The 26,137-nt window shown below is 49.6% G+C and overlaps 1 protein-coding gene across 2 annotated transcripts in view; it reads right to left on the reverse strand.

Moving 5' to 3' along the window:
- Nucleotides 1–26,137, reverse strand: part of LRP1 (LDL receptor related protein 1) — a 1,298,976-nt gene that overhangs the window by 14,748 nt on the left and 1,258,091 nt on the right. For both annotated transcript variants that reach the window (XM_085654639.1, XM_085654638.1), the window contains exons 86-88: nucleotides 16,793–16,854; nucleotides 15,495–15,585; nucleotides 14,910–15,054 (exon numbers count right to left, since the gene is read on the reverse strand). In XM_085654639.1, the coding sequence (XP_085510765.1) occupies nucleotides 14,910–15,054; nucleotides 15,495–15,585; nucleotides 16,793–16,854 (298 nt within the window). The remainder of the gene's footprint in view (nucleotides 1–14,909; nucleotides 15,055–15,494; nucleotides 15,586–16,792; nucleotides 16,855–26,137) is intronic.

The raw sequence follows: 26,137 nt of genomic DNA on the forward strand, positions 1-26,137 counted from the left end.
GAAGGGCCTGTTGATGATCGAGGTTTGTACCTCCTGTTTGAACCCTGACATCCTAAGCCAAGCAGGTCTTCTCAAGGCATGTGTTAGCGATGTTTCTGCCTTCTTGGACAATAGATTTTCCCCTCTTTTTGTCCTTGTTCATGAGCTCCTCTATGTCGTCCCACTGTTGGTGTCCGTATCTGTTCAGGAGTGCGTTGCAGTTAGCAATGCGCCATTGTGTCGCTGATTCTTTCTCCATCTTTCTTCCCACCATATCCATTCTCTTACTTTCTTTTTCTGGTGGAGGTCCAGAGTTAGAGTGCGCATTAACTCTTCTTCTGGCCGTGCTGACGATGAGGGAGTCAGGCACAGTGTTGCCCTGAATATATTTAGGGTCCTTGGAGGAGGCCTTGTACTTTTTCTCGACTCTTGGTGTCACCCCCTTGCCTGAGGCTGGTACCTTAAAGGCGTCCTTGCCCTGATGTACGAGTTACTTACCTTCGGTAACAATGTTTCTGGTAGAGGCATTGTTTAGCCACAGATTCCTTAACTTAGAATATCCCCAGGCGTCAGACTGGATCCAGAAACATGTTGCAGCAGCACCTCTGTGCGCCGGGGGACGGCGCCACATGACCTCGCCCTGACGTCGTCCACGTATGTGACGCCAGCGAAGTCATATAAGTCCCTCCCGGCGCGCGGATGTCAGTTTTCTTTGGAGAAACTTTTCCGGGGCACAACGCGGAGCCACCAACAAAACTGTGAAAGTATGGGAACAGTATGCAAAGAAGAAAAAATCCGTAAGGCAAAGAAATCGGATGGTGCATAAATCCATCATAAAGGACAGTATCAGACACCGTCTATTTACAAATCAAGAAGTAAAGGATAGAGCAGCGCTCTGAGAAACATCCCCGCAAAGCGAAGCGTTGACCCTCCCCAGAGGCTGAGTAACAAGGGAAGAATATCCCGACAGACAAAGACAGACTGTTATTACAGCATAGAACTGTGCCGGCCAACAAGGACGGAGCACAGGAAGAACAACAAGCTACTGCGAGAAGGCATTACAAGAATGGCACTTCTTCAATAGTAATGGAAAGCTGAAACACAGCCCAGCAGATCCCAAAAGGACGTCTGAACAGGAGACAAGATCCCCAAGTTGAAAGAGGATGCGGGAGTGAGGGAAAGCAATAGGAGAAGATCCCACACTGGAAGGACCAGGGTGGAGGAATGCAGAGAAAAGGAAGAAGAGTCTCCTGGTGAAGGCAAAGCAAGAAGCACCGCTCTACAGGAAGAGAAGTAACCCGGAGAAAGGTGGCTGCATATTCTAAATCATAAAAGGGTTGCACCAGATCGAACACCCTGAATGAAGACCAGCGCCAACTGAAAGGAGGCAAAGCGGAGAAACCCACCTGGCAAGGTCCTCGCAGAACGGGGAGGATGGGTGGGCGTTAAGGAATCTGCGGCTAGACAACGTCTCTACCAGACACATCGTTACCGAAAGTAAGTAACTCATACATCTGATAGAGACACCTAGCCGCAGATTCCTTAACTTAGAATAGATACCACAGCCATACCCCAGGAGGGGGGTGGGTCTGCGACAGAACAACAGAAAGTGCCCAAGCACTGAGCCGGCAACAGAGTGACGGACTATGGGAAAGGCTGTGGCGGAACAGCCAGACAGCAACCCAATGAGCTCGGAACAGCAAAAGATAACGGGAGGCAAGACATCCCCCAAAAAATGCCTGAATGGTGCTACACCATACCCGTATAAGTAAGAGATGTAGAAACGGTACCAGCTATATACCAGGCAAGAGGAGAGAGAGAGAGAGAGAGAGAGAGAGAGAGAGTCCCGAACGAAGGAGAAAGAAGGAACACTCTCAGCTTGAAGGCGCACTATGTGGACAACAACCAAAGGTTGGGGAAAACATGAAGAGATGCAACCAGAGCCTACCAGGCTAGCCCACTGAAAGAAGGCTGGCAAAGCTGCAGCCAGGAACCAAAGGGCAAGAGGTAGGAACTGAGCAATGTCCTAGAAGGACAGGTGGGAACAAGAAACACACCAAGTGCACACCCAGGCAACAAAGGGGGGACAGGGGCGAACAGTAACAATCTGAAGCGTGCTGATGCGGGCCACCACTGAAACATGCACAGAGCCGACAGCCACAGAGACAACAAGGTGGCGTAGCTAAAATAAGCATAGGACTGGTCAACCAGGCAGCTTGGAGACAAAGGTGAGAACTAACTCATGAAATACAGATATGCAGGGTGCAGACCCTAGGACGACTGGCATCAGAAGAGCTGTCCCGCAGGCACAGCCGACATAGTATAGGGTGATACCGAATGAAAGAATCTCAGAAGTCTAGACCACATCCTGGGAGTAAAAATTAACTTTCGGCCAGAAAGAGAGATATCGTTCAGTATCTGAACACCAAGAAGGGAGCAGTGTAAAGCTGGGGAAGTACCCCAGGCAGTGGGACGCAAAAGGGATCCTATTGCTTAAGATGCAGGAAAAGCAACGAAGTGCACCTAAGTGTACTGAAAGACACCCTGCCGTGTAAACCAAGGGCAATCCCAAGTGCAGCCCTGAAAAGCTCCCTGACCCACGGAGACATAGAACCAGACCTCACAGCAGCAAAGAGAGGTGGAGATGTAGGAAGAAGAGTACCCATGGCAACATATATATATCTCAAAGAAGGGTAAACGAGCCACGACCGTGCAACATGGGTGTTAAGTAGCAGGTGGTAGCCGCATTTTAAGCGTGAAAAACACCATGAAAAACTCCGAAGGAGGAGAATGAGGCATATAAGCAAGACGACCCATGATGTATAGAAGATAGCGCCAAGTCACAACATCGAACACCTTACAACGGCAAGATAAGAGCACCAGGGGATGCATAGAGCCCAAAGGATCTCTAGGCCCACATAACAAAGCAGAGCTATACAATAGCATACAAGTACCCCACTTGGAGTATGGACACCCCAAACAACGGGGAACACCTCTTAGGACAAACCACAATCGGAGGGCCAGACACAACAACCTGTGGAACACTGCCACAGTAGGCTTACTGCCAGCTCAAAACGCATAATGCATCAAAAGGATTCTAAGTGAAAGGGTAACCACCCCAGAACATGCGAAAAGAAGACCTGGGAAATATAGGCTTAAGGGGGAGGGTGAAAACCAGCAAGAATGAGCTGAACAGCCGATTCGGCATGGGCATCAAACAATAGAACCCCATCAAAGGGCAGATCAACAAGTCGCTCCCGGATATTCTCTGGGAAGACGCTATCCCGCAAACAAGCATGGCGCCGCAAGGCAAACGAACCAGCCATAGTTCGGCCTAAGGAATTGGTAGTATCCGAGGCTGAGCGGATCGTGAATTCAGCAAGGTCATGGTCATCCCGGAGAAGATGAAGGGCCTCAACACGAGCGCCTTCAGAGGTGGCAAAAAGAAGAGACTCTGCTGAGTCCCACAGGGCAGAGATAGCCTGAGCCAAGACACACACTGTATACAGTGAATGAAGGGCAGCACTAGTGGAGGCAAAGATGTTACGATCCCACGTCTCAGGCCATCTGGACTCCAGGGAGGGAGGAAGCATTAACTGAGGCAAGGAAGGGAAGGCAGTTTGCAAAACAAACCCCTGCACGTCTGGGCAAACAAATAAGCAAACTGGATCATGTGGAGCAGGATGGTGGCGGTCCAAGACAAAACGAGCCACCGGATCACCAGAAGCTGGCCGAGCCCAGGTGCCCAAAAGGGTTTCAAAGAGAAGCTTCAAAGGGCAGAAGCGGCTCCACATTCCCCGACCCATGGTGAAGGACATCAAGCAGAGGGTCCACAGGCAAGGGGATCGAAGGGGGCTGCATATTTAGAACACGAGTGGCCAAGGACACTACTCTAAGAAATGCTGCACCGGCCTCGATAGCCCTCCGAGGAGGGGACAGCAACTCATCCGTAGGGGAGGGCTGTAAACTAAGTCTTCCAAGACACTGAGGGTGCGACCAATGCCCCAAGGAAGGGAGCCCCATTGACGAATGAGGGTCCTGCTGGGGCTCCCGAGGAGGCGGGGAACTTACCGGGTCCACAAATTCTAAGGGGGGGCACAAACTCTCTCCAGAAGCTTCCCGGAGAAGAGTCAACAACCCGGCGTTGATGTGGCGCCAAAACGACTTTGGTCAGCACCATCCAGCGCCGAGTCCAAGTCCACCATGATAAGCTCCGCTTCCGAAGAAGGGGATGGCGGCGGAGCCGGGGAGGCAAGCCTCTGGCACCGTACGGGCGCCGACTCAGCCTCAACCACAACAGGCTCCGACTCTGAAGTAAGAAGTGGAGTCAGAGCCGGGGAGGCGAGGTTATGGCTCTGGAACGGAGCCGACCCTGCCTCCGGCCGCCTGCCTGGACGGCCGAGGTGTGCTCGAAGCAAGGCTTTGAGCACCAGCAACCACCTGCGACACCACAGGGAGCCCCACAGGACTATGCGGCGCAGCAGGGGTGCTATGGGTTGTAGAGGGGGCCCCAGCCGGGCTGCACCCTGACAACACCATATCTCCTACGTCCCTGGAGGGCAAGGGCTCATTTGGCGCAGGGGGCGAACACACCGGCGAGTCCGTCGGGGACCCTGTAATTAGCGGAGGCCCCGAGGACGCCCCAGGGACAGGAGAGGACCCAAGGGAGCCCTGCAGAGTCGTGGAAAGCCGAAAGGAGCTTAATCTGGTGTTGGCAAGCGTCGCAATCCGTCGAGTCGTGGTGTTCGCCCAAACACCACATACAGATAAGATGTGGGTCCGTTGCGGACATTTGCCGCGAACAGGAGGTACACGTTTTAAAGCCCGAAGGCATCGCACACTGTTCCAGATACGAAGCGTCAAAAGGAGCCTGAAAACAGGCCAGAGGAACCGCTTACTCCGGATCCGCGTTGCATGCGGAAAAAAAGGAAAACTGACGTCAGCTCGCCGGGAGGGACTTGTATGACCTCGCTGACGTCACGTACGCTGACGATGTCAGGGCGAGGTCGTCCTCTTGCACGCAGAGGTGCTGCTGCAAAAATTTTCCGGATCCAGACTGACGCCTGGGTATATTCTAAGTTAAGGAATCTGCGGCTAGATGTCTATCAGATCTAGGATGCTTGGCAGCATTGGCAAGTACTGTGTTTCCTTGTTGGCAGGGGCCAGTGTTTCTAGCAGGAAACAAGTGTCTCCTTTTTCCTTTTCGAGGCATAGCCTGAAAGTGCCTGCTCCCCTTTTAACCAGCTTGTTGTAAAACGCTATATCATCTGGTGGTGATGCATTAGACGGATAGCTGCATATCTCCTCTTCAGGACTTTCGGTGTAGAGGTCATTCCATGTGTCCTCGAAATTTTCAGAGGCTTCCTCTTCTTCTGGAGTGTCTCTGTATTCCTCGGATCTTCTTCGCGAGGTTCGGGGGATGGAGGATGTCCTCCTCTTCTCCTTCGGCATCTTCCATTTCCGGAATCTGGAAGTCTTGAAGTGACACGGCAAACTCCTTTTTTCTTCTGGAGGAACGTCGCCATCTCGGCCTCGAGCCGTTTTCTCTTCTTTTCGGCCTTGAGTGTTCTCTCTGCGTCACATACTGGAGACTATCTTTTCTTGCTCGTGCTTGCATCCTTCGACTGTGTTGCGCTTACCTTCGGTGTTTGTGTTTGACCCTCGTTTTCGGCGTCTTATGCAATTTTCCATCTCCGGTATTCTTTGGTAAGGTTCCGTGGGGTTCTTTAGATCACGGCTCACCTTCGATCGCCTTTTTATTCGGCGTCAGGGCTGCCTTGGGTTGCGCCTTTCCTTCATGGCCCTTCGGTTCTGACGGATATGTATGGTGTCTTACCTTTTCCGTCTTCTTCCCTGTGTCGCTCGCCTTCTTATGGGCATGTGGTTTCTCTGTCTCGACTTCTGATCCTTCATGCGTCAACTGCTAGCATTCCCTGGTCCTCGTTGTCAATGGACAGTCCCAGGTCCTTAAGAGAAGTCTTCTTCAATGTTTGAGACATGGTGGCGTAGTGGGCCTCTCTGTGCTTTCGACGGATCCAGAGTGTTTTTTCGGCAGGAACATCGCGCAGGCCTCACAGTCCTTGTCCTTATGGTCCTTCGGTAGGCAGGGGGGTGCACGTGTAGTGTGGATCGCGTTATGCAAACTTGTGGTGGCACTCGGGGCAGAACTTGAAAGGGGTATTTTCCATGGCCCCTACCTCGCCATTTGTCGACCTTAGAGGTCTTCCGTGTTGATCCTGGAGTCCTGTTCTAATCTCTGGTTGCGTCGTTGATGTTCGGTGTAGTTCAATGGAATTTTTTCCGCTTTTTCTTCTTTTTTCGGTGATATCCAGAAAAAAAATTCAGAGCTTCTCGTCTTGCTTCCAGACCCAAATGCAGTAAAAAGAATCATAAGATAGCTACCACGTGCAACGACCTGCAGGGCGCCGTCTGACGTCACACCGGGGACGTACCTGGCGCCAAATGGTGGTCGACAGCGCCCAAAACAAAAAAAAAAAACAAACAAGGTATATTCCGGACCCAACCACTACATGGCGGAATAATGCACAGCAAGTGAATCCAAAAAAGGATTCACACTGCAAAACACATAGTTACTCTCTTATACAATCACTGACAAGCACACACTCATCCATACAGCCACTCTCACAATCACTCACTCTCCCATAAGTCACTTATATATTCTAACGCTCACATATACTGCCTTTTACATATGTAGTTACCCACACATATACCACTGAGTTATCTATTCACACACCAACACAGCCATACGCACACTCACTCACCCATACAGCCCCTCACAGACGCACTCATGACCCCTTCACCCAGTTAATCACCCACTCACACATCCATGCAGGAAGTCGCACCCACCCAGACACTCAGACACCCATACAGGTTCTCTGACAACTAATAATGAACCCATATAGTCACTCATGTAGCTACTTACTTACCAACACATGCAGCCACTTACACACCAACCGACAGATACAAACATTCACACAGATTAGTCACTCACCCATACATTCACTAAGACACATTTAAACACTCACTCAAAGTCAGTCACACACCCACTAAATCACCCATACGGACACTCATACACCCACTAATCCTTCAATACACCTTGGCGTATATATAGATAAGATTCTTTCTCTGGTTTTGTACGAGTGAAATGTCAGCCTAACTATAACGTACCTGAAACCTGTGTTTTCTTCAGTGAATTTCGAGGGTTTTTTTAATGCTAATTTCTAACTATAACGCCCCTGGAACCTATGTTTTTTCCAGTGAAAAGCACAAGTTACTTACTTGTGTAACGATATATCTGTAAGAGACATTTAGTGATAGATTCCTTACCTTAGAACAGGGGTACTCACAAACTTTCTCTCGGGGGCCAAATTTACAGTGTGGTTTGTGGCAGAGGGCCGCACCGGTGGGGGCGGGGTCAGTGGGGGAGGGGGCGGGGCTAGAGCAACAAAAAAAAACTGTGACCATGAGGTTGAACACAGGCCCCTGCAGCAGACGCCTTCGTCCACTGAGCCACCAGATTCACACATATCTATCTATCTATCTATCTATCTATCTAGCTCTGGCTCCCTCCCTCCCTCTATCACTCTCCCTCTATCACTCTCCCTCTCTCTGTCTCCCCCTCTCTCTCTATCTATTTCTCTCTCTCTCTCTCCCTCTGTCTCCCTTTCTCTCTCCCTCCCTCAGTCTCTGTCTCCCTCGCTCTGTCTCCCTCCCTCTCTGTCTCAGTACCTCCCTCCCTCCCGCCCCCTCCCTCCCTCCCGCCCCCTCCCTCTAGTCTCCCTCTCTGTCTCCCTCCCTCTCTGTCTCTCTCCCTCTCTGTCTCCCTCCCTCCCTCTTGTCTGTCTGTCTCCCTCCCTCTTGTCTCCTTCCCTCTCTCTGTCTCCCTCCCTCTCACTCTGTCTCCCTCCCTCTCACTCTGTCTCCCTCCCTCTCTCTCCGTCTCCCTCCCTCTCTCTCTCCCTCCCTCTCTCCCTCCCTCTCTCTCTCCCTCCCTCTCTGTCTCCCTCCCTCTCTCTCTCCCTCCCTCTCTCTCTCCCTCCCTCTCTCTCTGTCTCCCTCCCTCCCTCTCTGTCTCCCTCCCTGAAGGACCACACAGTGTTCGTGTGTGTGCAGTTCTCCCTTTAGAGTGCACGTGTGCAGGCTTCCAGCCTACAGGCTATAGATATGCAATCTTCCCTCCTGCGCTCTATGCATGTAGAGCCCTTCCCTTTGCAGGCTATATGTGAGCCGTTAAATGGCGTTCAATCCTCTGTGCAGCGAACACATACATCCCTTTCCTGCAGTGTTTAGTGTTTACGTTTCCAGGTGGGAATTCCCTCAGAGTCTTCCAGTTCACCCCGGTATGGAGTCTGGGCAATACTTTTGTGGTAGATCCTTGTTTGATATTAAAATCGCCTCGCCTGCAGTCGGCCCTATCCAGAAAATGCAGACGTCCATAGACACGTTTCTTTTTTGGATCCATTTCACAGGGCAGCAAATAAGGAAAGGAGGAAAGAGAAGGCACTACCCGTTTCCTGGAGTCTTGGTTTTCACTGAGGAGCGAGAGGGAAGACTCGGAGGCTTAGAGGCCATCACCGGGGCATGCGCTCACAGTTTAATTTATAGGGGCTTGGGGAGGCTGTGCGCAGGAGCCAAATGTACATAACGATTAAAAAAACATACCTGTGCAGGCGCTGCTGCGAAGGTTCTCCGGGGCTGGAAGGACGTCGTGACACCAGGAGCACAGGAAGCTCACCAAAAGGTCCTTTAAAAGTCAGCTGTAACTAGCGCTAGTTACCGCTGACTTTTAAAGGGCCTGAGCTTCCTGTGACGTCAGAGGCAGGCAGGCCAATCGGAGGAAAGCAGAGACGATGGCCGCAGGAGGAAACGTTGTGATTACGTATTAAACGCGTATTCACAACGTTTGCTCCTGCGGCCATCTTCCCTGCTTACTCCAGAGAAGTGCACTGTACTCGATCTCGATCAAGGTCCGCGGGCCGCCAATGAAGGCCTGGCGGGCCGCCATTGGCCCGCGGGCCGTACTATGAGGAACACTGCCTTAGAATATCCCCAGGCGTCAGACTGGATCCGGAAAGTTTTCGGTGGCAGTACCCTCGCGCGTCGGTAGGCGCCATCGTGCGGCTTCGCGTACGTCGCTGCCGTCGTAGTCGTTGAGATGACGTCGTAGGAGCTACTTAGACATGCCCACGCACGCTGACGTCAGTTCTGTACACGACTTTTCCGCGCCAGGAACGCAGAGCTATTTCAGGGACCAACTACTGGTGCAATACAACTAGGGCCCTGAAAGGGATGACCTGAACCCTAGAGAATAGTTTGAACGGGGAGGATGGGCGGGCGGTAAGGAATCTATTACTAACTAATGTCTCTTACAGAGATATCGTTACACAAGTAGGTAACTTGTGCTCTAAAAGAGACACGTTCGTGATAAATTCCTTACCTTAGAATCCATACCCAAGCAATACCAACCTCGGTGGCGGATCTGCGAAGTGAAATCACACCAGAAAGTCACAGAGAACCGACCAGCCAAAGAAGCCGTCTTTCCGGACTTGACTGTCAAGGCAATAGTGCTTAGTGAAAGTATGCAGCGAGGTCCAAGTAGCTGCCTGACAGATATCTTGCAGAGGGACACCACGTCCTAATGCTGTAGTAGCTGCTGTCGCCCTGGTAGAATGGGCACGTAGCCCAACCGGAGGTTCCTTTTTTTGCCAGAGAGTAAAAGGCTTTAATGCACAAGCCAACCCATCTGGAGATGCTTGTGCACAGCCCGACCTTTCTTGGCACCCACATAGCCAACAAAGAGCTGGTCATCCACCTGGAAGTGCTGGGTGCGGTTGAGATAGAATGAAAGCACACGTTTTGGGTCCAGATGGTGGAGCCTCTCTTCAAGGATGCAGAGGCGGAAATAAAGTGGGCAGAGTGACAGTCTGCCCGAGATGAAAGGCAGTGACTACTTTCGGTAGAAAGGAGGGACGTGGTCGAAGCACAACCTTGTCCTGATGAATCGCCAGGAAAGGAGGTTTACATGAAAGAGCCTGAAGCTTACTCACCCGCCTGGCGAAGGTGATGGTCACCAGGAAGACAGTTGTTAAAGTTAGTAACCTCAAAGGACAGTTATGACGAGGCTCAAAGGGAGCGCACATTAAATATGTGAGAACCAGGTTCAAGTCCCACTGAGGCATCACAAAAGGAATAGGAGGGAAAAGGTGAGTAATGCCTCTGAGAAATCTATTGACAATAGGGGACTTGAAAAGAGAGGGCTGATCAGTCAGCCTGAGAAAGGCTGAAAGAGCAGAAAGGTAGCCCTTGATAGTGCCTAGAGTAGAGCCCTGCTGGGCCAAAGAGAGAAGGAACAATAGGACCTCAGAAGGAGGGGCAGAAAGGGGATCTACAGCTTTCGCTGCGCACCATGCCACAAACTTGTACCACAGACAGGCGTATAAAGTTTTAGTGGAGGGACGCCTGGCTGCCAGAATCACATTACAGACTTCAGGAGGCAAGTCAAATGGAATCAACTGTCGCCGCTCAATCTCCACGCAAGGAGGTGGAGGCTGGACAGGTTCGGGTGGAGGACCGTCCCCTGGTGCTGGGACAGGAGATCCTCCCAAAGAGGCATTCGGATTGGGGGATCCATGCTCATACTGAGTAGCTCGGAATACCAAACCCTTCGAGCCCAGTCCGGTGCCACAAGAATGACTTGGGCCCGGTCACGCCTGATCTTCTTAAGCACTCTAGGTACAAGTGGTATAGGCAGAAAGGCGTACAACAGACCACAACTCCACTCGCGACGAAAAGCGTCTCCGAGCGAGTGCCTTGTAAACTCCAACGCGCAGTACTGCTGACATTGCGCGTTCTCTTTGGTGGGAAATAGATCTAACCAAGGTTCTCCCCGCTGCTGAAAGAGACCTGGTGCCACGTCCGAGTGTAGACGCTATTCGTAACCCAACATGCACCTGAGGCTGAGTTCGTCCGCCCTGGCGTTCAGAGAACCTGCCAAGTGTTGAACCACCAAGGAAATGCCTTGACGTTCCAGCCATGTACAGAGTATCCTGACATAGGGTCCACGACCCCACCCCACCTTGCTTGTTGCAGTACCACATAGCGGTGGTGTTGTCTGTGAACACTTGCACTACACTCCCCTTGACAGAGTGAAGGACTGCTTTCAGTGCAAGTAGGATTGCCCTGAGCTCCAAAAGGTTGATATGGAGCTTGGACTCCGCCGGAGACCAGAGGCCTCTGATCTCCACCTCTACCATGTGGCCGCCCCATCCCAGGAGGGACGCATTTGTCACCACTGTGTGCTCTGGTTGGGGAAGGGAGAGGGATCTGCCACTGACCCAACACTGGTCCGTGAGCCACCACTGCAAGTCCTGTGAAGTGCCCTCCGAGATCTGGACGTAGTCGGACAGGTTTCCCCGATGCTGCGTCCATTGGAACTGCAGGTCCCACTGCAGAGCCCGCCACCTGGCATGATTGATCAGCATGAGGCCCAGCAGTCTCAGGGTCTTCTTGACCAAAACCCAGGACCAGGGCTGAAAGATCGGAATCATAACCCGTATATCCCGGACTCGCTGTTTGGGAGGATAAACCCGAAACTGCGCCGTATCGAGAACTGCTCCGATGAAGAGGAGCTTCTGAGAGGGAATCAGATGCGACTTCGGCATGTTGATGGAAAACGCCATCACTTTCGTGAACACCCAAGGGGTGCTGGTAAGGCCAAAGGGGAGCACGGTGAACTGAAAGTGCTCGTGGCCTACCGTGAACCGCAGGTAACGCCGGTAGGCCAGCAGGATGGGGATATGAAAATAAGCATCCTGCAAGCCCAACACTACCATCCAGTCTTGCGGGTCTAGGGCAGACAAGACCTGAGCAAGCGTGAGCATCTGGAACTTCTCCTTTCGGAGGAAGCGATTGACGTTCCGGAGGTCTAAGAAAGGATGTAGACCCCGTCCTTCTTTGGAATCAAGAAGTAGTGGGAATAACAACCACGACCTACTTCTGGCGTCGGAACGCGCTCGATGGCCCCTTTGGCAAAGAGGGCCGCAACTTCCTGCCGGAGAAGTGCCAAGTGATCCCCCGACATGCGGTGGAACTGAGGCGGCATGGCTTTAGTGGTAGTCTCGAAGGGGAGGGAGTAGCCCCGTCGGACTATCTGCAGTGATGGTCTGAAGTGACCTGTCTGAAGTGATGGTGCGCCAGTGGGGGAGGTGATGGCGAACCCTGACGCACACTGGCGTCTGGTGGGCCTGAAACACCGGACTAAGAAGGTTTTGAGGCAGCGGCGGCAGGGGCGGTGGTGGACTGACCCGCTCACTGGCCCCGTGAGCCACCTCGGCGGGCACCCCGACCCCAGCTGCGCTGAGACTGCGGCTGCGCACGCCGGCGGCTCTGAAAGGAACCCGTTTGGACGCCTCGACCCTGACCTCGAAAGGAGCGAAAAGTAGACCCAGAGGGAGCGCGCGTGGTGGCAAGTAGCCCGGTCTTTAAAGCGTTCCAAGGTGCTATCCGCTTTGTCACCAAAGAGGCGTGTGCCATTAAAAGGCATGTCCAACAAACTGCTCAAGTTTTTTAGATTCTTTATCCGGAGGTGCGGAAGGGAATGCACTGGGAGAGGCAGAGGCCTGGACAACCAGACACTCAGGCGTTGGGTGTTGCGTGAGAAAACTGGGATCGCCCGGGGCCGGGCGATGGCGCCTTGCCACACTTATACACAGGAACCCCTGTGTTAGGCTTGGTCCAGGTGCTTAACAGAATGTCTGTAAGCGCGTCATTAAAGGGCAGCAGTGGCTCTGTGGAGGAGGTCTCTGGCTGCAGTACCTCAGTCAGGAGATTAACAGGGACGGAAGGGAGCTCGAGGTTAAGAGCCTTAGCAACTCTACGCAACACCACAGGTAAAGTTCCCACCTCCTCCGTGGCCACGGAAGGAGACAGTGTACCAGGGAGAGAGATCGCCTGGACCTTCGACTTCACCGTCCCACTCCGGTTCATCTTCACAATGGGCTGTGAGAGGGTACTCAGACCCCTCCCAGTACTCTCCCCCGTCCACTGGTAGTTTAAGAGGCCGGTGAGGGCGAGGGGCCCGGGGAAAGGGGGTAAACTCTCCACCTGGAATAGGGATTGGAGGGTAATAAACCAACCCAGGCTCGAAATAGTCCGGACCTGGAGGCAACGGCGCAGTGTCCGGCGCCAGGCCCCGCACCGTAGGCGGCGTCTGCCCCGGAAGACGCGCCGAGGCCGGAGCCAACGGCGCCACAGGGTATCTTGCCGGTGTAACTGAGGCCAAAGGTGGCAGCACGGGGGCAGAACCACCCAACGGGTCCACAGGGCCCGAACGCATGCCGGAGGGACCCAATGGGGCAAATAAACGGCCCATGGCTGACACGAATACCTGTATCTCCTCCGGAGTCGCGTACGGCCCCAGAAAAAGCGGGTAGGCCTCAGGCAATAACGCAGGCTCCACCGGAGCCGCGGGTGTGTGACCCCCCGCCCCCTCCACTGTGTCCCGCAACCGGGGAGGGGTAGACGAAGAGCGACGTCGCTTCTTCGATTTTTTTTACGGCGCTTTGACTTACCTGTCCCAGATTTCAACGTACGGTGGTGTCGGCCCGCGACCTGTCTCTTTACCTTCCGCGGGACCGTGAGCATCGCGGAACTGAATGCCGGGACTCTAACAACTTTCGGGAACGCTCTCGCAAAGCCTTCGGCACCATGGCGCGACAATCGGGGCACGCCTCGGAGTTGTGGGCATGCCCCAGGCAGAAGAGACACACATCATGTGGGTCAGCCACCGACATGTTCCGACGGCAGGCCCGACAGGACTTAAACCCGGGCATCTCTACTGCACCATAAGTCGAGAACTCGACAAAACAAGAGAAACAAGTTTCTCGAAATAAAGTTAAAATATGACTAGGAGTACCGCTCTCTCTCGGATCTGCGCTTGCTGGTGTGGAAAAAGAAAGAACTGACGTCAGCGCGTGTGGGCACGTCTAAGTAGCTCTGACGATGTCATCTCGGCAACTACGACGCCAGCGACGTACGCGGAGCTGCACGACGACACCTAACGACGCGCAAGGGTACTGCTGACGAAAACTTTCAGGATCCAGTATGACGCCTGGGGATATTCTAAGGTAAGTAATCTATCACTAACGTGTCTCTTTCAGATAAAAATAATATATATGACTTGTTTGTTTGCTATAGGGAGGTTGATAGGTTGATGCATGACAGGACATTTGGTGTGAACAATGCATGTTTTTCATTTGTCTAAACTCTATTTTATATTACAGGCATTTGCATAAAGCACAACTACTAGTACCCGTCTTGCATTGGTGGTTAGGATGTACCTCCCTAAACAGTCCTAGCATCAGTAAACCATGAGAGGATGAAAAGATGCCAAAATGTTGGGTGAAGTGAAGCCAATGTGTGATAGTGTCCGGTGGGTTGAGTATGGACCATGTCAGTGTGTAGTGTTTAGCCACAGTTATTTCACAGACAAATACCATAAGAGTTTGTTGAAATATAAATAGCAACCATACAGCTCTAGCCTGGACTTATGGTTATCAAGATGCTGTATTGTAAATATGGTGCTTGGATGGTGTAGAACCCATGTCAGGACATACTGGGTGTTGTCTAATGATATGCAATTTGCCTTGGACCATGTTGTTGCAAACTCCTTTGCCGCTGCTGTGTGCAGTTATTGTATACCACTTTAGAGGTGTTCACTGCAGGGACTAGAGCACTTGAAACCTGCCACCATATGGATGGGTTCCCTAAGCTGCAGTAGGGCTTTATAGGGTTCCCATATCCCATATCAGAAATTTCTTGTTTCATGCATGGTAGTACTCACATTTACATGGCTAGTATTGTATATCGCAACCAAACCTACAAGTCCAACACCCCCATTCTATTTTTTTTACCTTGTCTGGATCTAGGGCAAAATCAGCATCTAGCAACTCCCCAACATCGTCATCTGGATCTCCTTCATACATTTTGTAAGATGGGTTTCCGATCTCAACGTTCATGGCTCCATTTGTCATCCGCTGGTGTTGGAAACCTTTGGCCCTGCCACCAAGGGAAAATAAAGGCACATTAATTGTAGAATACAGACAAAGCCCGTGATTTAAAGACCTTCCAGTTATTAAAAACAGGTGGCCTTATGTAAAAAAAATCATGAGAAATAGACATGGATTTTTTCCAGGAATTCGGTTAGGAACTAATAGGAACTGTAAATCCTATTTCCTAGTTTATCTTAAATAGTTCCACTTGCATAGCATATTTCTGTCAGGAGCAGGCACAGAATGCATATTAGCAAAAGTTTTTTACTGCAGAAGACGTTACTTAATAGTAATGTTTCTTTTGTATCTTGGTGTGAGACAGAGTTTAACAAGTTTTAGTTCATGCCATCTGTGGAAAGGACCCCGTCTTGCAGCACAGATTTGTTTTGGTATGATATGTTCCTGTAGAGCCAGAGGGCCCTTTTTGTTTGCACTTTAGTCACTTACCCACTCATCCTATGCTTATACCAGAACACTGCTCCAACAATGAGGACTATAAGCAAGAGCAGCAGAATTGGGATCACGATGGAGGCAGTTCCTAAGGGCAAAAGGAAATTATGAGACATAGCTGCACCTTTGGGGAGGGAGAACATAAGTATGTGCAAGCTCTGATGAAACACAAACTGCTAACAGTAGAAACACAGTGGAAAAAACAGCAGACAGCTGTCATAAGAGCAGAAACACAAGTGCAATGGTTTTACAGGATAGTAAATACAGGTACCTTTAGTATGCCTCTTAGAATGTAATTCACATCTTATTCTAGGAGCAAACTGTTCACACTTATAGAGCACAACTCCTACCTACCTCTCATACTATGTACAGCACACTCACAGCTCAGTCCATACCCATACCCATACTGTGCAGAACAACTTTTGAACTGAGTTCACATTTAACCTATTTCCACCCTGTACATGACACAGCTATCACACTGGAAGCTCACTCTTCTTACTCGAGGTCCCATCCTGTGTACTGAACACCTATCGTGCTTTAAGTTCACCCCTCCCATCTTAGCAACCATTCTTTACCCATTACACCATCACACTGCTAACCCAGTCATTCTACCTAAGTGCTCTACCTGTGCCCACACTAGCTGAAACCTTGCAGTGTAGTACACCTTCAACCATATGTACAACACTTAGCAGCGTTTGTGTGTATGAGAGGGGATGGTGAACAGGAGGAAATGCAACAAGGGGAGAGTGAAAAGACTGCATTGGAGAGGAAGTAGATTAATAGTGAGACATGCATATGAGAAAGAGAACGTTCTATGGAGAAAAGTAACAGATTGAGGTGGCAAATGATGCGAAGGGAAGAATAGGAGTGGTGACCCATTTATCTGATAATGAATTAAAATGAGTGCCAACAAGCACTGATAAAGCCCATAGTCCTGACTTGTTTTAGGGGTAGGTATTGTTTGTGTGATGTATTTGGATCCAATAATAGAAGAAAGCTAGAGGAACCCAAATACTCGTCAGGTGACACGCTGTGCCAATTAAGTTACATGTTTAACACAGATTACACCTCTTGCTAGTGACTGCTAATTACGCATGTTTGGCCACACGCCTTTCAGAGGCCGCCAACCTTTAATACATTTAAAGCACTACTTAGTAGCCTAGCTTGCATCCTGTGCACAGCACATCTTTCACAATGTGCACTCAACCCTCTAGGCCCGGCTAACACTCAGTGCACATTTTTCTTACACTACTAATGCCTGCATTCAGTAAAGACGTACAATATTTCATACATACTTCCATTATGAGGCTCGAGACCCACGTTCTCACACTTTGCGCCACTTGAATCTGCTGTGCACCTGAAAGAGAAGACAATCATTGAGCAACACAAGGTTTTTTTGAGTCTCTATTGACCGATGAACCAAGTTAGAGTTTAAAGATGGTCACCAAGGACACTGCAAGGGGAGAAACCCAGGTCATTTAACATTTAATAAAAAAGACCTACAATTGAGTTTCAACTCTAACATCACAGAATCCTTTTTGAAAACCTAGTTGGGCCCAGCACCATAGCTGATCTTGAGGAAAAAAAAGTATATCTCCTGTGGGATAGAAGGATAAGGTTACCTTCAAAGTAGTGTTTCCACTCTGTAGGTCGTCGTCCTCTCCAAACCTATGGGTAAAAGCATGCATGCATTCATGCAGGACTATGTCTTTTGTGGCCATGCCCATTTCCCTCAAAAAGTGTGCACCGTTACTACTTGTAATCACTGTGATGGCTTTGACAAATGCAAAAATTGATTGACAGAATGCAGAACAAGATCATACATTCACCCCAGTACAGAGATCTGGGCCTAAATCCATCGTCGTTTTGCTCACCATGCCATTCCAGTTTGGATCCAGCCATATGCAAATCAGTCTTGACCCTGCGCCCAATGGGAACAGTCCAGTCCGAATTGCCAGGCCAGGTCCTCCCTGGACTGGAAACAAGCATCCTAGGACCGGTATCCTTGTGGTGGCTTTGACAAATGGCAGATAGGTAGGTGGCAGGGCTTGGAGTAGTGAATAGAAACTACAGATGAGTGACAGAGTGTTTTCAGGAAACTGTTGGACAAAGTCCTATTTTTACCTAGACAATGCAGCAATCCTTCAAGCCCAGCCTAGGCTTGTCTTTTTTGTTGAGGCTTGACAGTATAGCTGCCACCAGACAATGTGATCAACCTAAAAAAAAGCTTTCAGAAGTTCTACAGATAGGGACGCTCTGCCCGCTAGTCGGTGCCAGGAGTACATGTTTCCACAGAAAAAGGTGAATCCCTTCCATGCAGCTGTGATTTTTGTGTTTGTTGATCCTGCTGCCCGAACCTGCAGCAGTATGTCTGTCTGAGATTGAATTTTCAAGGGCACACACAAGACAATGTACTGCTAAAGTGTCTTAGATAACTAGCTAATTTATGTTTTTTGTTTTTCTACAGCAGCAGCAGATGAGAGGAGTGCAGCTATGAGGATTGTAGTGCCGTCCAAACACCCTCACCTCCCATTATTTACTTTAGACTTTAAACTTAAGTTTTGTGTTTGATGTCAACATGGGATGCCCCAGGAGTTTTCGGTCTGGCTTGACAGTGCAACTGTCACCTGACCATCTGTGACCAACAAAAAAGAGCTTTCAGAATGCTAATGAGTGAGGCGCTTAGGCCACACCCATATGTTGTTTCCCTCAGGTACAGTATTTGATTGGACCGTGTTTGAGTGCTTCCACTAAACAGACTGCTTGTATTGCACATTGTGGCTTGTGACCAAGCTTTTCCTCGATACAGCATGACCGAGTTGGTTATGGTGGCAAGCTAACAATAAATATAGGCTCAATCTGCTAATTGTGAAATGATAGGATAAAAGCACTAGGCCTGAAGTGTCCATTGTGAAAAGCATATGTTGAAGTCAATAGGCATTTAAGGGTGCATTGTTATTACTCTATATTAAAGCCTACAGAGGGGTATTTTGTTACGTTCACAGATTACTGCTGTAGGCAATAGGTTAGGCTCTCTTGCAGCATATAGTACTTTGCTTAAACAACTGTAATTATGCATATCCTTTTTTTTAATTGACATTTCAGAATTAAACAAAACATTCAAGGCAGACACCAGTTACAGACAATATGTATTAGACACGCTCACTCACAGCAGCAGTGAACAGTTTTGTAATTACTGGGGTGGTATCTACCAGGCATGGACTTCCAGTGGGACATATCCTCTCGTTACAGTCAACCCCAGAGCACTGCTACTCATCTCTTAGCTAATAGTAGCATCATGGCAATGAGTCTGCAGATGTCTGCTGGAATGCCATTAACGTACCAGAGTACAGCCACCAGAGGTGGTCTCGGCACCATGTCACTGGCCATCTCTGCTATGCGGTCATAGACTGAAGCACTGGAGGTTTTCACTCTGGGACATCGCCACAGCAAATGTAGAAAGTCAGCATCATGCAACCCACACATCAAACAGTGGGCATCAGCAGTAAGTCCAATCTTGTCTAGCTGGACAGACATGTGATAGAGTCAGTGAAAGAATGTAAGTTTTATGTGGCGCAATCTGTAGTAAGGCCACAGCATGCCGATCTGAGTGCAGCAGTATCGCCAGCAGTCCTCAGTGAGTTCATCTCCCAGGTCTGTCTGCCACTACTCCCTCCGCCTAGCTTTTACAACAGGGTCTTTTTCTCGCATATTAGTGTATTATCTCATAATTAATTTCTTGGGGGCTGGTGAAGAAAACAAGTTACTTACCTGTAACTACCGTTATCCAGTATTGGTATCTTTCATAGATTCACATGCCTGAATCATTCCCCGTCGCCGAGGCGGGAGTCCCCGGTAAATAAAAAAGTAGTGCCAAAATGCTAGTAGTAGTAGTAGGCCCAAAGAAAAGGCCAAAAGCCTATATCTTAGCAGCCTATCTACCTCATTATGCAAAAAGAACCAAGAATTTGGTAACAACCAATCAGACACCAGCACCCTTCTAGAACCCTCTCAGCAGAGCCAGTTCTCCTCAGATTTTCGTAGCACAAGTGGGAAGTGAACGTCCCAAATTATATAGATCTGACTCTACGGGGAGGAGGGTGGGTGCATGTGAATCTATGAAAGATACCAATACTGGATAACTGTAGTTACAGGTAAGTAACTTATTTTCTTATCCAGTATTGGGGTATCTTTCATAGATTCACATGCCTGAATCAGAATAGCGAGCAGTATACCAAGTAAACAGTCGTTTGCGGATGGCGGGAGACTAGTGCGGATACTCCCTAATTGCATCCACAGCTTGTTAACAAGAGGTATAAGAAAAATTCTTAAAATTCGAAACATGCAATCTATAAAGAGAAAAAGCATGTAAAAATGAAAGCAAATCATTATTGTAACACATTGCATTGTTATACTAAAGATATCAACATCTTACATATTAAAATATGAAAAAAGAGTACCTGAAGGTATCTCAAAGAAACAGATGTCGTAGTACAGCTTGCCCAACTGCTGCATCATCACGATGCGCAGATTGGAGGCAGTAATGTCTTGTAAAAGTGTGGACATTTTTCCATGTCGCAGCACGGCAGATATTTTCTAGAGTCACATCAGCAAACAATGCTGTAGACGCTGCTACTGTCCTCGTGGAATGGGCCTTGGGTTTCCTCAACAAAGGCCTGTGAGCGTTGTCATGGCAGAAAAGTATTGTAGATGCTATCCATCTGGCAATGGTGGATTTTGTAACCGCCTTTCCCAGAGTAGTTTGGCCATAAGCCACAAATAATTGATCGGACTTTCTAAGGTTCTTTGTTTTCAGAAGATAGAATTTAAGACATCTCTTGATATCGAGAGAATGTAAGGCTCGTTCCACTGGGGTGGATGGATTAGGAAAGAAAGTTTTTAACGTCACTGGTTCATTAAGATGAAACTGTGAAGGCACCTTAGGGATAAACGTTGGATTAGTTCGGAGGTGTACGTAGTCTTGAGTGAAGTGTAGAAAAGGTTCCTTCACAGTAAACGCCTGACTTTCACTCACTCGTCGAGCTGATGTTAAAGCCAGAAGTAAAGCAACCTTCCAGGTAAGAAATTTTAGGTCAGCCTTGTGGATGGGCTCGAATGGATGCTTCATTAATTGCATTAAGACTGTGTTGAGTTCCCATTCCGGTGGCGGAAGTCTGACCGGAGGAAACTCTCGGAATAGTCCTTTCATAAACTGTTTAATTAAAGAGGATGAACAAAGAGAAGGGCCATGAGCACCCCTTCTGAATCTGGAAAGTGCAGCTAAGTGGACCTTGACTGAAGGGAAAGAAAGTCCAGATCTTGCCAGGTGTAACAAATATAAGGAAGGATCTTTTCTGCAGGATCGTCCACCGGGTGCACCTGGTTTGCTTCACACCAGCAGCAAAACCGTTTCCATTTTAGACGGTAAGTTTTTATCGTGCTCTGAGCTCGTGATTTAGTTAATATATCCCTACAGTCTTGAGGGATATCCAGGTCCTTAAACTCTAAGAAGTCAGGAGCCATGCGTGTAAATGTAGGGACTGAGGGTCCGGGTGGAGAACCTGACCTCTGTTCCTTGACAGCATTGTGGGCGTCGGGAGAAGACGGATCGGCTGGTCCTGTGATAGCAATAGGAGCTCCTGAAACCAGTATTGGCGTGGCCATCTGGGTGCAATCAAGATGAGACGACAGCCCTCCAACTTCATCTTGCGTATGACCCTCGGTATCAGGGGTATCGGGGGAAAAGCGTAAGCACAAATCCCTGACCATCGCATGGACAGGGCATTCCCCCTTGAGCCCTGTTGAGGGTATCTGCTGGCATAGAAGCGGCATTTCTTGTTCTCCTTCGTGGCGAACAAATCCAGCGGTGGTGTTCCCCAAGCTCTGAATATTCTGAGCACCTGAGCCTGCTCTAGCTCCCATTCGTTGCAATCTGATTGGGATCTGCTGAGCGTGTCCGCTAATGTATTGCAGAGACCTCTGACATGTTCTGCTCTGAGGGTTATGTTGTGGAGTGTGACCCATTCCCACAACTCCTGAGCTTCCGTGGACAGAGTTGCTGATCTTGTTCCTCCTTGTTTGTTCACGTAGAACATGCTGGTGGTATTGTCGGTTCGAATCAGAACCGAAGAACCTGCAATCCTTGGAAGGAAAGCTTGCAGAGACAGGAAAATTGCTCGCAATTCCAGACTGTTGATGTGTTTGTTTTTGTACTCTGGAGACCACTTCCCCTGTATCTGTAAATCTTGGAGATGACCTCCCCATCCTTCCATGGAAGCATCGGTAGTGAGGACAAAGTCTGGAATCTTCTGAATGAAAGTAAGCCCTTCTGATAAGTTGGGAATATGGGACCACCAACGTAGAGCGCTCTTCATGCCTGAAGTGACTCTGATGATGTCGTCGAAGGAGCCCATCACCTGCTGCCACTGAAGGTGTAACTCCTCCTGCAAGGGTCGCATGTGGAGCCGCGCCAGAGGAACGAGGGGTATTGCAGAGGAGCACATCCCTAGGAGCGACGCGAACATCCGGACAGAAACTGACTTTCTTTTGGAAATTCGGATTGCTAAGTTTTGAAGACGAACCTGCCGTTCGTGAGATAAGAATGCCTTGCAGCGGACGGTATCTAACAGAGCGCCCAGAAAAGGAAGGATCTGCCTTGGTTGTAATTGAGATTTGCTCCTGTTGATCGTAAGCCCCAGAGAATGGAACAGACGAAGAGATGTTGTCACGGCAGTCTTGACTGATCTTTCCGAAGGACCCTTTATTAACCAGTCGTCTAAATACGGAAAGACTTGGATTCCTTGGGAGCGCAACACTGCTGCCACTGGAGCTAGGCACTTCGTAAAGATCCTTGGGGCAGATTTTAACCCAAACGGGAGCACCTTGAACTGGTAAAAGGCGCCAGCCACTGTAAAGCGAAGATACTTGCGATGCTTCGGATGTATTGGGATGTGAAAGTAAGCGTCTTCCATATCTAAGGAAGCTAGAAATTCTCCCTCGTTGAGGCAACCTAGAATTTCTGCCAGAGTGACCATGCGAAATCCCTGCTTCTTGAGGAATCTGTTCAGATTGCGAAGGTCTAAAATTGGGCGCCACTCCCCTGATTTCTTCTTGATGAGAAAAAAGCGGGAATAGAAACCTGTCCCCTTTTGAAGCGCAGGAACCTTCTCGATTGCGTTCTTGAGGAGCATCGTTAAAGCTTCTTTGAATAGTAAGTGAAGACGAGGGGGAGGGGGTCCCTTGGGTGGTTTGGTGACAAACTCTAAGGTATGACCGTTGTGAACCAGGTCCAGAACCCACTGGTCCAACGTAATTTCTTGCCACTTGGTCACAAAAGTTGAAATTTTCGCACCCACAGGCAGGGGAAAAGGAGTGGAAGGCCCCCTGCAGAAATCATTGCTTCCGTGAGGTGTCTCTTCCCTGATTCTGCGATCTTTTTCGTCCGCCTTGACGAGAGAAACCAGATGTATTGGTCTGTCTGTAGGAAGACTGATATGATTGCCGATACTGAGGCTGGTACCTATTTTGTTGGGTATGATAACTTCCTCTGGATGAAAATCCACGGCCCCTTGCTCCTCTGGAGGTACCTCTTTTGTATTGCAAGGAGCCCAACGATCTTGCAGTATCAGTATCCGTTTTAATTGCTTGGAGTGCGTCATCTATGTGTTTTCCAAACAATGATTCGCCATCATAGGCCATGTCCAATATTTTTGTCTGGACTTCTGGTCTGAACGTGGTAGCTTTCAGCCAACCCTGGCGCCTAAGAACCGCAGCCCCAGCCAACTGGCGAAAGTTAGTATTCACAATATCCAGTGCGCAGTCGATAGTCTCTGACGCTGCACGCTCACCCTCCAACAAAATCTTTCGAGCATCTTGCCTGTTGTCCTCTGGGATGAGGTCGATAAAGCTTGCCATTTCTGACCACATCTGGCGGTCATAACGCCCTATTATCGCTAGGGAGTTGGCTGCCCTGATGGAAGCAGCTGCCATAGTTGAATTTTTTTTCCCAATTAGATCCAGTCGGCGTCCTTCCCTATCCGGTGGTGTAGTGACCGGTGCTGCCGGATTCTTAGACTTTTGTTGGGCTGCCTGAGATATAACCGAGTCTGGACGCGGTTGGCCAATGAGACAAGAGGGACTGTCGGCTGGAGCACGGTATTTTTTGTCAATCCGTGGAAGCACCGCTGGCACTGATGCCGGGTTTTTCATGATTTTAACCCCTTCTTTCCAAATATAGTCAATGATAGGGATAGCTCTCGTAACCTTTCTTGACTCTTCTTTAAAGTCACACAGAAAACAGTCAGACTGCTCAATGGTGACCGGCAAGTTGAACCTGGTCGCAGCTCGCTGCATAAGGTTATGGAACCCCCCTATATCTTCTGGGGGCGAATCAGATGGTAGAGGGGTAGGTGGCGAAGGCATAGGGATTATATATGAATCCCAAGGGTCTGCTGGGTCTGGCAGCTCGCCCTCTTCGTATTCCTCCTCCGAGGTTGTATCTTGATGCGGGTCCTGTGGAGGATCAGGCAGTTGAGGCATTGGGGCTGGATCCTCAGGCACAGGCAATGGGTCCGGCTACGGCGCAGTCTGTGGAGCCTGTGGAACGTTTGGCTGCGATGGAAAACGCTGCTTATAATCTGCAAGCATGGCTTGTAGGTCTTGTATTAAAGTAGGAGGCAGATGTGACATCTCGTTCCTACGAGGTTGTGTGTAGCAGGGTCTATGATGCGGAAGACTATGTCTTCCTGATAGTAATGCCGTTGATAATTGTCTTCTTCCTCATCATCATCGTCCTCCTGACATTTGATGTGCAGTTCCGAAGGGTGGCGAGCAATCCCAAAGGGCCCTTCGTCCTCGTCGTCCACATAATCATCATCGTCACACTGCACATAAGTTTCCAGGAGATGCGAGGGAGTAAGCGGTGATATGTCCTGCCTTTGAAAAGACTTTAGTTGAAAAGTCCTGGTGGAAACTGGAGTAGAGGCCATCGTCGACGAGGTCGTCGTCGACGGGGCTGTGGTAGACGGGATCGTCGACGGGATCGTAGACAGTGACATCGTCGTCGACGGAGCCGTCGTCGACGGGCTCAACGTCGACGGAGCCGTCGTCGACGGGCTCGACGTCGACGGGGTCTTCGACGATGGAATCTTCGCCGACGAGCTCTTCGTCGACGGGCTCGACGTCGACGAGCTCTTCGTCGACGGGATCTTCGTCGACGATGGAATCTTCGTCGACGAACTCTTAGTCGACGAGCTCGACGTCGACAGGCTTTTCAATGGCGGAATCGTCGACGGCGGTACTGCTGACTTCGTTGACGAGGACTTCGTCGACGACACCTCGACGGCGGGCTTCTTTGTGAGGATAGTAATCCTCATAGACATAATAGGAGAGGTAAGTGCCGTCGTCGTGAAGGTTTGCGTCAATGAAGAAGCAGACGAGGTGACAGAAACTGAAGATTGAGAGTAAGCCAAAGATTTTGAAAGGCTTTTACTCACAGTTTGTGCGCTAGTCTTGACTGTAGAATCCTGAGGAGAGTGCGCATCAGAAGTAGAATGATGCGATTTCTGACGCTTCTTCCCTTCACTGGAAGAGCTGTCCTGCGATCTAGCTCTCTTGCTAGAAGTAGAGGCTCTGTCATCCTCCTCAGCCGAAGAGGATTTAAGCCACAAAAGCACTCTCGCCTCCCTATCCCTAAGAGTTTTTGTAGGGAATGTGCGGCAAATCTTGCAATCTTTTGCCTCATGTTTAGGGTAGAGGCAGTAGATGCAGTCCACATGTTGATCATCAACATGGACTCTCTTCTTGGTGCAGGTCCTGCAGGACTTAAACAAGGCCTTCTTGTCTGACATGCTGAAGCAAGTTGAAAGAAAACAGAGGCACTAAGGGAGACTCCCTTCCACACGACGTGCGGTGAAAGTCTGAGGAGAACTGGCTCTGCTGAGAGGGTTCTAGAAGGGTGCTGGTGTCTGATTGGTTGTTACCAAATTCTTGGTTCTTTTTGCATAATGAGGTAGATAGGCTGCTAAGATATAGGCTTTTGGCCTTTTCTTTGGGCCTACTACTACTACTAGCATTTTGGCACTACTTTTTTATTTACCGGGGACTCCCGCCTCGGCGACGGGGAATGATTCAGGCATGTGAATCTATGAAAGATACCCCAATACTGGATAACTAAGTACAATGTCTAGACCCGGCAGGCTAGCAAGCTCCCTTGGTAAAGTGCTGTGAACCGTTTTGCTACTTCTGTGAAGTTGGTGTTAGAAGAATACACCTAGTGACATGCATCTGTCCCGCCCTGAATGGCTTGCAGGTTGATGCAAGTGTCATCAGGGTAGATGTCTCCCACCACCTTGAGTTGCAGTCTCCTGAGTTGTTGCTGGACCCCCTATGCTCAGTGAGACACCCAGCTGGATTACGTTTGTTTCAGCCTGGAGAAGTATAGACAATCTAGGCAGACTCTGCAACGCAACCAGTCCAAAGCCCACATCCTGTCTAATGGCTGCCTTGTGGAATAGTATTTGCTCAAAACTAGAGGCTTGAGCTGATTATGGTGACAAGCTATGGGTCTGATTGGTGCACTGGGGAACATTACGTACGAGGCCACAGGTCGGCTTACTATGAGACATTATAACAAAGGTCGT

This window comes from Triturus cristatus, chromosome 4_1 (assembly GCF_964204655.1).
Source record: "Triturus cristatus chromosome 4_1, aTriCri1.1, whole genome shotgun sequence".
NCBI lineage: Eukaryota > Metazoa > Chordata > Amphibia > Caudata > Salamandridae > Triturus > Triturus cristatus.